Genomic DNA, 15004 nt, shown 5'->3' on the forward strand with positions numbered 1-15004 from the left:
TTTTTTGCCCAATGTGAATCCCTTTTACAAGCGGTATAGGTAAGCCAAGATTTCATCAAGGCAATCATTCTGATTTTTTTTTGAAGATTGGAGCGGATATATTGTCTTTAGTGTCTTCCATGGATTTGACTTAGTGACCTAGATTTTGACCTCATGTGGATCCCTTTTACAAGAGGTAGAGGTTTCATCAAGGAGCACATTCTGGCCAAGTATGAACATTATCTGACCATTCCCTATCAATATTCATATGGTTCCGTAGAGAAACCAACGGACAGGCGGAAGGACGGTTTGACAACGCCGAAATAATTATACACCCTTCTCAAAACCTTCGAATCGGTGGGGGGGGGGGGGGGGCAATTATAGCAGTCATGTGAAGTAAAGTGTTTGTTTATTATAGTGTCACCCCTCTCAGTTAAGGGCCAGCCCGTTGGGCTTATGAGACACCTACATTCGTGAACATCTTTACCCCGATTCCTTATCCCAAATGCCAGGCGCCTGGCCGGAAGGCAATCGGTACCCCTCGATTTAACTAGCTGCTGGGTCGGCAACCGGCCATGTTAGAACAAGCCCCTTGTGAGACTCGAACCTTCGACCTCCCGCTCCGTAGGCGGACGCCTTAACCACAAGGCCACGGATTTAATGTACTCATTTTGCCATTTAATTTTATATAGCAAGTAGAAGAGCAATGCGGAACGCCGTATTATATCCGGCTTTTTCATTTAGACAATGGCGTTATATCAAAAGGATGTATGCATGGTTAGGGGGCAGTAAATAAAAATTGTTTTAATTACCACTAATTGTGTTGAGAACAACTGTTGGATTCAAATATTCTGACCATAAGTCATGAAGATAGGATAAAAAGGTTGAACTTATTCGAGCATTCATAATTCAACTTGAATTTTGTTTAAACTTATTTAATTTTTACAGCGATTGTGAAACAAGTTATTGCAACTTATATTAATCACTCTCGTTGACACAATGAATTCTCTCCAATTTTTTACATTGTGACCTAGATTTTGACCAGAGGTGACCCATATTCATCAGACTTGTATTCTGACCCAGCATCATACAAATTGGGATAAATAATATTGAATTTCGGAGAAACTTTGGTTCACTAGTATTTTGATCAATTTTAATTACAATTGGATATAACCAGTGAATTTATGACGTTGATTGTTAACTCTGTAAGATTTGACCTAGTGACCTAGATTTTAACCAAATCCCATAATCCAATAAAAATCATTAAAGATTCTGAAATTTTTGTTCTGTAAATATGGGCTGAAGCGGATATCTTCCGACTTTTATGTAGCTTGCATCGGTATTGTCACTTAATTTTTAAAATTTGATAGAATTGAAAGTCTGCCATCTTACTGAAGCAAGAGAGTTTGGAGCCTTAATCTATACCAGGTGTACCATTCTGATCTGGGCAGATCGCACAAGTTGTTCTTTTTAACTTCACCAAACTTGGTAGCATTGTTTGTGGGTATAATTTATCAAGGTTCAAAAACTAGTGGCCTGTAGCGTCATTAGAATTGTCAAAACTTGACCAAAATTACTTACGTTTAATAACATTTAATCTAGTGGTCTGAGCAGAATGGTCAGAGTGACCTGGGTACAGGCTAAGTCATACCAACACAATGTCAGATTTGGAGAGGTTGTCCAATGTATTATCTATCCTTAACATACAGCGTGAGCTTCAGTACTGTAAGTTCAACATAGGTGATATTTTTAGACTTCTAGTGAAGTTTTTTTTACATTATAATTTCAAGATACTTGGGTAATGTTTACTATGCAAGGTATGCGACTTCTCCAAAAATTCCAATATTTTGTGTTGGTTCTTCTCCTGTAGCAAACCAAATGGGAAGGAAACGACAAAACAAGATATGAAATTGTGTAATTTTTTAATACACCTATGGCTTTGTTTGATGACAGTTTTCAATTGATACCGCTGAATATCTGTAGCCCCAGTTTGATAACAATGATATATAGAGTCATGCACCCTATTCTCAGAACAGCCTTCACAGCCAGAAACACTTGATTTTATCACATCCATAATTGGACTACAGCTAACAAATACAAATAACTACAAAAAAAGTTTTAAACTTGATTTCAATAAATTAAATAAAAGAGAAAGAAACTTTTGGTACTCAACGATTTTGAAGGAGACAAATACTGCCAATATTACAGAAGCACTTAATAATATATATTTACAGCAAAATAAGGGGGCGAGAGACCCTAAGGATCTTAAAAGGATCCCTAAAGGGCCCCTTACGGGTGAACCCAAAAAATGGGAAACACTCCCTTACCACGTGACCTTTCAAAGCACGATAGTTCACATTACATTAGACAAATAATGAAATTTCAAACAATTATAAAGATAAATGTTGTATATACAAGTACTATAACATCAACATGAATGCAAAACAATCTTAAGTTCCCAAAAACAGCTTAGAAGCTATGAAAAGGGAGTCCAATGGTTCAACTTTTCACAGGCTAAAAACAATCGCTGTAAGGTAACTTATCCAACGCAGTCAATATAATGTCACAGTTAATCAATTGGTAAAATCCTCTGCTTGCAGAAAACTAGAATAATCGCAGTTTTGATAAAAATTGAAATGTCACGTGTACCGACTCAATCTCAGTACAAATGACGCAATATCGCAATATATGTCGCAGTCGATAATCCGTCGTGGTAGTAGTCTCAGTGAAGCGCGGTAACAACGATAACAATCCAATTGTCCTAAATGAGATCTGCAACATTCATGGGCATCTCTTCGATTTGAGTGTTATAGAACTGCTCTATGTCACGTAGAGTTCTCTCATCATCCCTCGTGATAAAGTTAATGGCTACTCCCTTCCTACCAAATCGCCCTCCTCGACCGATTCTGAAAAACATTTAATGAATAAGAATGAGAAATCTTGAGAATTTTTAATCGACTTCTGTTTTAACAAAGATAAAATGGCATAAATTTCCAACCTGGACAAGTGGCCGCCTGTCTTAAGCAGCCACTTTGACCTTTTCCCAAAGGTGGCCACTTAATAATACAGGTTTGACTGTATTTACAAGTCTTCCGACTCATATGGAACTAGTCCTGTTTTCTCTTAGTCCAATAGAGAACATACCAGCATTCTCAATCAGAAATAGCCGCCAACCAAAATGGCCTCTTGTGAAATTTCAACCAGATAATACTAATTCTAATTTCTTTTAATAAAAATAAATTATTTGGTTCAAGTTATTCTTGCCAAGAAGTTTGCAATAATGAAGGAACAAGTACCACAAGGCTCATCAGGGAGTAGACTCAAATTAACATACTCTCTATATTTTTAATTGTGGACAGTCTTGTAGTCGATACATTAACTACACAAGGCACCATGGGAACAAAACTGCCATTTTAATATAGCATTTGAATGAGACACAGCAATAAGATTGAACTGCCATGACACTTTAAAATGCACTTGCCCCAATTTCTCGAAACTTCTTAAGTTTAACAGGCTTGAAAATGACTACATATCTCAATGTTGTTAAATAGTCATCATATATAATAATGTTATCAAACGCTTAAATTGATGGCAACAATCAGACATGCATAGTACAACTACACACGAATCCCAACTCAACATGCTTGCATCTCACCTATGAATGTAATTTTCCCTGTTAGCGGGCAGATCGTAGTTGATGACAAGGGAGACCTGCTGTACATCAATCCCACGAGCCAACAGGTCGGTGGTGATGAGCACACGGCTGGAGCCGGTACGGAACTCACGCATGATCACATCTCGCTCCTTCTGGTCCATATCACCGTGCTGGGAGGTGTGAAAAGAGAAGTTTTTTAATATTGGATACAATAAGACAGCCACAAAATTATAGTAATATAAAATTACACAAACCACATTAATTAATGTAAGAATTAAGGCAAATACTCAAGTTTAAAAGTCAGCAGAACCAGTCATCGAAATTCAAGTTTGGATGTACATGCTCGAATTAATACACAAGTGCTTGGCATATAATATTTTTTGAACCAGTATAAAACCCAGAACTTTAGCAGGCCCAAAAAGCATTGTAGAAGTTAGGGCTTTTGGGCTTATGCTAATTTCAACCACTGTTTAACCCTTCACAATGGCAGGCACATATTAGTGAGAAGTAAAACATTAAAATATTCATTACCATGGCAGACACGGTGAAGTCTCGGGACAGCATTTTCTCTGTGAGCCAGTCGACCTTCCTACGTGTGTTACAGAATATCACAGCCTGGGTGATGGTCAGAGTCTCGTACAAGTCGCACAGTGTGTCCAACTTCCATTCCTGAATAAAGACATCAAGTGTGACACTGTTAAACATGATACTATACATACATTAATTGGTACTGTTTTCGGTAGCGAACTGTGGTCCAACTCCTTGAAACACTATAGAATTAAAAAAGACAACACTAGTAGATACCGTGCTCAAGTGATCCAGATTGAGCTTCAAGCAAATCATAAACATCATGTACAATGAAACAGAAGGCTACCATACCTCCTTCTCCACTTGGATGTAGAACTGCCTGATACCCTCAAGGGTAAGCTCTTCTTTCTTTACAAGAATACGGATTGGCTCACGCATGAATCTCTTCGTCACTTCCAACACTTCATCAGGCATCGTGGCTGACAACAGGATAACCTGCGGCAAGATATACAAGGCTCATCACTATGATATTACAGAGTTAATGTTATTAGAGTGTTCACTTCATCAAAAGCAAACTTCAATTTACTAGGATCCCAACTGGCTCCAAGTTATCAGAGGGCAGGGGCCTAAAACATCAGTGGGGATAAGAGCTGCAGCCCTTCCACTGAGGACAGAAATTTGGAGCAAGGAAGGAATTCTCAATTCAACATTTTTTAATAAACGAGTATTTGTTTGTATGTCAGCCTATTGAGGTGAGAACACCCATTACTGCCCACACCTCACCCAAGCTGGCATAATTTTCTCTCCTTCCCGTTGACGACCAGAAGGGTCAGTAGACAAAACTGGTGCTTTTTAGGAAGATTGTAATTCATCTTAAATAAAGTTTTTAAGAAAGTTCATGACTCGTGACATTTGTGATTCATTTTTCCTGCTATGCTTAAATATATACAGATAAAATAAATGCCATATTCTAAACCTCATCAAAAATTAATTTAAAGTGATGATTAATTCATTGAATATACAAACTGATTATTTGTCTTTTAAATCAAGTGCTTAAATTAATGATGATCAATAATGAAATGGAAAAATATGCTTTTTCTATAAATGCAGCGATGAATGCTTGCCTTGAAACTAAGCCTTATGCAGAAAGTACAGTATAATGTTCAACAAATATATTAATATGGTGTCACACAATTATTGGGGAGAGGGATATCTTTCAACTAAATTCAGATGAAATTGCCATAAATCAAACAGCTCTGCTACTGGGAATGTGTCAATAGTTCCAAATTAAATACCATCAAAGATTGACCAGATAGGATCGTGAGATTATTTCAATGACTGAAACGAAAAGGACAATTTTTTGAATTACAAGTCTGTACGACAGCCTATTGAGGTGAGAACACCCATACTGTCCACACCTCACCCAAGCTGGCATCAATTTCTCTACTTCCAGTTGACGGCCAAAAGAGTCAACAGACAAAACTGGTGCTTTTTAGGAAGATTGCATTCATTCAATTTATAATAACAAATGTAAATACTTGTTCATGCTTAAATGATGTTTTAATCAGCGTCTTAAACAAGGGCAATAACTCTGGTCTAATTGATGATCCTAAATCAAACTAGGACAGCCTCATTTTCAGAAAAAAGAACAAGAGCAAATCTTTGTGCAACCACTAAAAGTGATTCTTAAACCATATGCTGATGCATTTGACATCTGAATATTGGACTGTATGTCAGCCTATTGAGGTGAGAACACCCATTCCTGTCCACACCTCACCCAAGCTGGCATCAGTTTCTCTACTTCCCGTTGACGGCCAAAAGAGTCAAAAGACAAAACTGGTGCTTTTTAGGAAGATTACATTCATTCAATTTAATATGTTGCTAGCCGATACATTTATCAGTGAGGGCAAGAACTTGGGTCTAATCTATACTATCCTCAATCAGATTATGAAGGCTTATTTTCAGAAAGATGGACAGGGAAAATGTACATACAGCCCCTTAAATAGAAGTAATTCATAAGTAATTTTTAAATCTTATGCCAATTTATTTGACATCTGAATATTGGACTGTACGACAGCCTATTGAGGTGAGAACACCCATACTGTCCACACCTCACCCAAGCTGGCATCAATTTCTCTACTTCCAGTTGACGGCCAAAAGAGTCAACAGACAAAACTGGTGCTTTTTAGGAAGATTGCATTCATTCAATTTATAATAACAAATGTAAATACTTGTTCATGCTTAAATGATGTTTTAATCAGCGTCTTAAACAAGGGCAATAACTCTGGTCTAATTGATGATCCTAAATCAAACTAGGACAGCCTCATTTTCAGAATAAAAGAACAAGAGCAAATCTTTGTGCAACCACTAAAAGTGATTCTTAAACCATATGCTGATGCATTTGACATCTGAATATTGGACTGTATGTCAGCCTATTGAGGTGAGAACACCCATTCCTGTCCACACCTCACCCAAGCTGGCATCAGTTTCTCTACTTCCCGTTGACGGCCAGGAGGGTCAATAGACAAACTGGTGCTTTTTAGGAAGATTGCATCCCATCTTAAGTTATGTTGACCAAACCCTATTTAGTTATTCCCTTTATATACACATATTGACACTAACTAGGTTTCCCTTTTCCTTCAATGCCATAATGTAAGAATGAACTATTCCTTGCATGTTTCAAACATCGTGAAAAAACAACTTGAAGCAATATTTTTTTATAAAATCTATTGGAATGTACAAACCAATTATTGTTTTTCATAACTGGTTCAAGAATCATCAATATTTAGTGACATTTGATTAGCAATATTGATTAGGAATTGCAAGAATATACCATTTTATTACAGCAGCTGCTGGCTCACAAAATGAAGAGTCTTGTTTGGTAAATTTTCTAATGAAACAAGCATAGAATTATTAATATAGGTACTTCTTAAGTAATTCTGAAACCATATGCTGAATCATTTGACATCTGAATATTGGACTGTACGACAGCCTATTGAGGTGAGAACACCCATACTGTCCACACCTCACCCAAGCTGGCATCAATTTCTCTACTTCCAGTTGACGGCCAAAAGAGTCAACAGACAAAACTGGTGCTTTTTAGGAAGATTGCATACCAATATTATTTCCTAACTGCTTAAAATATTGTTTTAAAATCTTCTTCATTATATCATAAAAAGATGGCATCACTGAGGCATGCCTGAGGACCTATCTCCATATTTGGCCCTCAAATTCTTAATTGGGCTTAGGCCTAAAAAAATAAAATTGTTTGGTTAGGGTTACATCCTTCTCAAAAATAGGTAGGCTTTTTATGCCCCCACAAAGTGGCGGCATATAGGGTTGCCCTTGTCCGTACGTACGTCTGTCTGTCTGTACGTACGTACGTCCCGAAGATTGTTTCCGATCTAATTCTTGAAAACCTTTTGTCCAATCCTCACCAAACTTTAAACACATGTTTGTGACCATAATTATTTAATATCTTGATCAAGTTCGATAGTCATGGAAATCGCTTTAGTCATTTAGGAGTTACGGCCCTTTTTTGCCAAAAATACTTCAAAAATATATGTTTCCAATCTAATTCTTGAAAACTGTTTGTCCAATCCTCACCAAACTTTAAACACATGTTTGTGACCATAATATCTTGATCAAGTTCGATAGTCATGGAAATCGCTTAAGTCATTTAGGAGTTACGGCCCTTTTTTGCCAAAAATATAAAATTTGTTTCCAATCTAATTCTTGAAAAGTATGTGTCCAATGTGGATCCAACAAGTTTTTTCCTGCCTGAATGGCGCCATATAACCTATACAGTCTTGCGATGCCGTAAAACCCAACTCAACTCAACTTATCCTATATGTGCAGATTATCCTGAATAATCATTATGGCTTATTTTCTGTGACAAAAAATCGAAGTGGGGGCATCCGTGTCCTATGGACACATTTCTAGTTTTTATTATTAGGTTTTATATAAGAATATCATTTTCATCATTGGAGAATGGTGTTAAAGCTATCTTCTGTATAAGCATTTAAGGTTTAAACTACATATTGAAAATCAATTAAAAAAAAACAACGAAAAAACTGACTATAAAAACGGTAGGGTCGGCGCCTATTCCGTAGGTAGGGTCGGGTAACCCGAACCAAATTCTTTTTTTTAGGCCTTATGAATTTTTTAACTGGCCAAAATAGCGGGCGTTTGGAAAATAAAGTGAACAGTGGTTGAGGCAGTATTTACCTGTATATCCTGTGGCATATATCTGAACACATCATAGATCTGATCCTTGAATCCCCGAGACAACATCTCGTCAGCTTCATCAAGCACAAACATCTTGATGCTTCGGGGATCTGAAACAAACATGCATTTTCAATTATACTGAATGAAACAGTACTTCTAAAGCCTACTAAATATACTTTAGTTGAGTTACCCCAACATACCTACGAAAAAGATGCCGACCCTACTGTTTTTAAAATCAGCTGATAATTATTTTTTTTAATATGTTTCAATATGTCGTTTAAAACCTTAAAAAATGTATACAGAAGATAAATTAAATGTCATTCCCCAGTGATGACAATAACGTTCTTCAAAAAAAGCCTACCTTTCCTACCTGTTTTGGAAAATGATGCAACCCCAAACCATTTCACATCATTCCAAATTTATTTTAATAGTAATTACCAAGAGCTCTCCTGTTGATCATGTCATGGACACGGCCAGGAGTTCCGACGACCACATGGACGGTACTGCTCTGCAGTTTCTGTATATCGTCACGCACAGCAGTTCCTCCAATACAGGCATGGCACTGGGCCCCCATGTAGTCTCCTAGGGCGATCATCACCTTCTGGATCTGGGAGGTAAAATCAGTTCGGTAAATAAATATTTCATTAATTTTGCTAGCAAACAGAGGGAGCAGTGTTCATCATTGACCTACAATATTTGAATTGTTATTCAAAATGCAACTCATTGTTATGTAGTCAGTGCCTATGAAAAATTTCATTTTCAATGTTCATATACAGTGTTCGACGAGGACACCAATTTTTCGGGAGGGACACCTAAACTTCGAAGTGCGGTATTCCGTCGGAACACTTAAATTTCTGACCCATAAACGCTAAATATCAATAAATAAGCAGCATTTCATTACTCTATTACCTATATTCAGGTCCCCCTAAATTCCTCGACAGTGCATGACAAAATGATATTATATTATTATTATCGCACACACCAAAGCAAAAGTATAGCTGACTTTTTTACTATAGTTACATCATGAATCTATAAATAAACAGGTCATGTCACAGTGCGCATGCGGGTTAACGCTTCCGTTTTGTTGTTTACATTATTAACAAGGTCAGAGGTGACAGAGATTTATTATCGGCAAACAACTTATGTGGAATTATTATGCGTATGTGTCAGAACCGCCCAAAAAAGATGCCAACAAAGCTGACTTTGATGCCTTAATGATGAGACCTTACAGTAGTTACAGTAACATTTACGGCACAAAAGACCGACATCCTACATTCAACATTCTTTGTTAATTGGCATTCAACTTGTCAGTATTATTTGTTAATTTTAAAGACATTTATTTTAATGCTTTGATCAAAACAAAATAGTAATAAAATTTGCAAAGTTTAATTAATTATCTAGAATCAATTTATAAAATTTTACGACTTTTTGGCACCAAAAATTAACATACACAATTTTTGGTAGTCTGCTCTTCCAGTATGCACGACACCTGTTGGGCAGTCTGATTGATTTATCAGCAGCTCTACTAAATATTGACTTGAGTTTTCACAAGCCAGATGTAATATTCCTACTGTTTCTCAATAAAAGGCACCGACATATGACAAGACGACCATGATGTATTTTATGCGTATTTCCCGAAAATCTAAAAATAGTAACATCAAGTTTTTGTTTACATTGTATTCATCTTTGTTTTTGACTGGGACATTCTACCGCTTTTGAACCCAATCCACCGACTTCTAGAGACCCAAATACACCTCACTGCCATTGCCCGAGGTTCACATGTCTGACATTCAGTGCTACTAACTTGTCATTACATGCTATTAAAAACATGTATAATAGGGTGTATACTTGAATTACAAATTGAAAAGTAAAAGACACTGTATGTTGAATTAAATATTAAAACAGGCTCAACAATGATAAAAAAAGTTAAAAAGTGGAAGGGACTCATAATTTCAGGAAGGGACACCTGATTTCAAATGTTGGTGTCCCTTCGGGATCCCTTGGAAAAATGGTTAGTGTCGACCCCTGATATATATACTTCGTTCATTCCCTTGGTTACCACTCCGAAGAAAACAGTATATGCTGTTAATGGCAGAATAATTGGTATGAAAATTATTGCCAATAGAAGGTGTTTTAATCATTCAAAAAAAAGGAAGTAGTAGATCATATGTTACATATATAATAACAATATTGTATGTCAGCCTATTGAGGTGAGAACACCCATTACTGTCCACACCTCACCCAAGCTGGCATCAGTTTCTCTACTTCCCGTTGACGGCCAAAAGAGTCAAAAGACAAAACTGGTGCTTTTTAGGAAGACTTTTTAATTTAAATATTGCCATGGTTGCTATGAATTTAATCTACATGTACTTGAAACTACACTACAAACTTCGCATTTTATCAGATTTACAATAGACAAAGCGAGTTAAAACCACTTGTTCGATTCCTTTACTTTAAAAGCTGCATTATCTTCATCATTGAAGTGTGAGGTTCAAGGAATTCTTAATAATCTCTAATCACTCATATGCAAGCACAATCTAATCTCTAGTAATAAATTATAAACATCGACAAACCACTTTTTACCTGCTGTGCAAGTTCTCTGGTAGGTGCAAGTACCAGCGCCTGGCACTCAGGAAAGTCAACCTTGAGTTGTTCCAGGATTGCTATGGAGAATGTCGCAGTCTTTCCTGTACCAGACTGGGCTTGGGCTATCACATCCCGGCCTAAAAAAAATGGTTTTTAAGATTTTGCTTAATATTAAAATTTTGTTAAAACTTATTCAGTATCAGATATGAATCATTTTTGTTACAATTTCTTTGTTCAATCAAAATCTGGATTTGTCCTGTGATAACTATAGTGTACTAGTATAATATAGTGTTTCCTTGTTTGGAAAATGAAAATAGAAAACACAATTTTTATAGGTACTATACAGTTCAAATCACTTTATCTTAAATGCAGGACATTATATCTAAATTTACCATACATTCTTATGAATATGATTTGATCTTGATCCTTTTACATAACTCAAAACTCCAGTTTTAGAAAGATGAATGTCAAAAAGACAATTCATTCATTAATAATAAAAAACTCATTTCATGTACAAACCTTTAATGCAGGGTAGAATGGCTCGGGCCTGAATAGCCGAGGGTTTTTCGAAGCCATAGGCATAGATTCCTCTCAGGAGTTCCTCGCGCAGACTCATGTCATCAAAGTTATCCACCACCTGATCCCAGTTACTCTGAAAGAGAAGCAACCCAAAAACATGCAATAATAAGCTTTCGTATCTAACTCCGACATAATCAGAATAGGGAGTTTTCACAGATTTCGATAACCACAAAGTGTTGAGATTTCTAATAAATTAGTGTTTCAAAATAAAATGAATGCATTGATTAAGGAAAAACCTTTTAATATTTCATTCATGCAATATTACATTGGAAAAATCAAACCAGGAAAAAAAATACACTCAACCGCAACTTACATCAATGGTGTAGACAAAAAACTCACTGTATGTACACTTTCTGACCGAGTTTTAAAGTTCAACATCATCTTATAAATCATTAGTATTATGTTCTCACCTCAATGATGCCATCGGCGACCTCCTGAATCCCTTCCTGAGGATTCTCTTGAGGCCTGCAAATAAAGATCTCAATGAAAACTCAGTACAGAACTTGGTCTTTGAAGAGGGTCATTCAAACTTAAATGATAATAATATTTAAGCTGAGCAATAATTAAATTCAGTAGTTGTTGTGCAAGGTGGTTGTCGTGGAATAAAGTTAAGTATTTGTCTAGCAGACATACAAAGCTGCAGCACAGAAATGTGAGGTATGGATGATTTGAATAGAGATCTGTGTTAATCTAGTATGTATTTGGCAAACGGTTGGGATGCCTAATTTTTTCCGAGAAGACGATGTACACAACTTGAGGCAAGGCAGACATGCAGAGAAGCAGAAAACAATAAGCAGAAAACAATTGAGCGGTATGTTGAACATTTTAAAAAATGTTGTATAAATTTTGTAGGCGAGGGGCGTGGTGCGTAATGCAAGGGGCGTTGGATGTGCTTGCACTCATCTCATAGACAACATCCTGATTTAAATTTAAAAATGTGACAATTTGTTCTACAACATATCAGGATGTATATTTTAATCATAATACCACAAATGAGAAAATCAGTGTCATTAGACTAGACTGTCAACAATCATGTGATCGTAACATTTTAGTAATTTTCCTTATCACTAGTGACTACCACATACGGACTATCATTTAGCCAGTTTCACACAGTTCCAAAGCATAGAAAGACAGCAATTTAACTCATCTAAACCAACGACAACAAAACAGATAGTGTTCAGTGATTATACATGTCCAAGCGTCTTTCTTTTAAGGAAAAATCTTTCACACGTGCCATGAGTTATGTCCGCCATGACACCGGCTAAATGAGACGGATTGAAAATGTAGAAAATAAAGGGATTAACACAAAATTCATGAATGGTAATCAGCTACGATTGTTCATACAGACTTAATCTTTGAAACAAACACAGGAACAACGTTTTATTTACACACGATTGCAAAAAAAACTTACCGTTCTGATTCAGCGGTATAGTTCGACATGTTCTTGCTAAAAGTAGCGCGAATAAAGGAAAGAGACACGGATCGAATCACGGAACGGAAGTAGTCGAATAAATTATTTAATTGTTATAATTATATTTCGTATTGTAAAACAGGCTATTATGACTAACAATTTGTACATTTCTGAAATACTCCTATTATACGTAATTTATGGAATGCATAACTATTGCGAACTCTTTCTTATTGCGTGGACGTATCACGGTAACCCGTCTCAAAATGACGTCATCCGATGTAGTGGTATAATCGCGGGAGAATACTCAATCTCCTACGCAGTGATTTCCCTTGACAAGCAGAACGCCGGCAAATTTATAATCAAGTAAAATAAAGATTTATCTCATTATTTAATAGATACCCAAGATAAGAAATGATGACTGGTGATATATTGATGATTAATCGTTTGCAGGATCGCCAACTTCCTTACAAAGAGATATAAGTATATGTGTTGTGGTGAAGGAGAGCAATACCAACATGCACAAGTGGAATTCGGGCCACTTAATTCTCTTCCCCTGCCACATCGACGACTTACCAGATAGAGCCAAGTCCCATTTGTAAGATTGTCTGCAGACGGCTGCCACATCTACAAAGCCATCAACAACATTACTGAGTACAACTAACTACAACAAGACATTAGAAAAATGCAATCTTGGGTCGACGACTGACGCCGCATGATGCAGTGTGTAACTTTAATTTATAACTTTGAACGCTAATTTATACTCGCACTCGGACAAGTCCCATTTGCAGTGTGGACATACCACGTGGTTTGTGACGTCACATTTAGTTATAACGTGAAGTAAAATACCGCTCGACTCAAAAAGGATTATCGCTGTTAGTGCGTTATTTTTATATCATTTTTTTTATAAAACCTAGCGGAGGCTAAGCGGAAAAATGTACACTACACTCGGTTACTTAGCGACATGTTGACGAATTTATAGTTTTTTTTAAAAATCGTGGGCAAATGCTGAAAATGGACAAAATAGTGTTTGTTATGACGAGAAGCAAATTACGTTTCTGGTCCAAAAAGTTGTTTATATATATATTCACCATGTTTGCCATAAAACGGAAGTCTCGGAATGCATATTTCTATCCTCAGGATGTATACATACCTACAAATAAGGCATACAGTATATAGAAATATCAAATGTTTGTATTTTGTTATGACGAAAAGCAAAACCTATTTGGTTATAACGAAAAGCAGTTTTTGGGAACAATTGCCGACCTCTCTCCATCTTGCAATGAGCCCACTTTGAACCTGTTTTGCAATGAGCATCGGTTACAATATTTTGTCCATTTTCAGCATTTGCCCACGATTTTTTAAAAAACTATAAATTACTCAACATGTCGCTTAATAACCGAGCGCAGTGTACATTTTTCCGCTTAGCCTCCGCTAGGTTTTATAAAAATTGATATAAAAATAACGCACTTACAGCGATAATCCCTTTTGAGTCGAGCGGTATTTTACTTCACGTTATAACTAAATGTGACGTCACAAACCACGTGGTATGTCCACACTGATTTGGCGAGTGCTCCGAAAAAGATTGTTAGTCATTTAAGTTTTTTTGGAGCATATTGCACAGGCAGAATGTTACTCTGGTTAGACCTACCCTGGTATTTTAACGTGCACCAGTGTATCATGAGCACTATCACACGGGATCCTCCTCCCGAAGACCGCATTAATTGGTATTTTTGTTGTCACGGTTGCGGCGCGGAATCGAACCTGTATCCTCTGGATTGACAGTCAACTGTGTTACCACTAGACCACGCATCCGCTACATACTATCTGGGATCAATAACTTTTATACTACTCCCACTGAGACACTATGTACAGTGGCGGTTCCATGAAATGATGTTAGAGTAAGGGCAACCTCTTGACATTCGCCCCTCCTCAGCGACTGAAGCGAAATTAAAACTGGCCCAAAATCGGGTGCATTTTGAGCGTTCTTATTACTCTGACATTGACATAAAACGGGTAAGTGTGGACGATTTTATCATCGG

The 15004-nt window shown here is 36.8% G+C and overlaps 1 protein-coding gene across 1 annotated transcript; it reads right to left on the reverse strand.

The window, feature by feature from the left end:
- Positions 1-1884: 1884 nt before the first annotated feature.
- Positions 1885-13079, reverse strand: LOC128219752 (eukaryotic initiation factor 4A-I-like). The gene is made up of 10 exons (XM_052927710.1): positions 12966-13079; positions 11965-12019; positions 11495-11627; positions 10973-11112; positions 8828-8996; positions 8390-8499; positions 4514-4657; positions 4166-4303; positions 3635-3804; positions 1885-2885 (listed from the first exon to the last, which is right to left on the reverse strand). Exons 1-10 carry the CDS (start codon positions 12992-12994, stop codon positions 2741-2743), a joined length of 1233 nt encoding a protein of 410 aa, XP_052783670.1. The 5' UTR covers positions 12995-13079; the 3' UTR covers positions 1885-2740.
- Between the last annotated feature and the right edge of the window lie 1925 nt (positions 13080-15004).

The sequence above is a fragment of the Mya arenaria genome, chromosome 15 (assembly GCF_026914265.1).
Source record: "Mya arenaria isolate MELC-2E11 chromosome 15, ASM2691426v1".
Classification (NCBI taxonomy): domain Eukaryota; kingdom Metazoa; phylum Mollusca; class Bivalvia; order Myida; family Myidae; genus Mya; species Mya arenaria.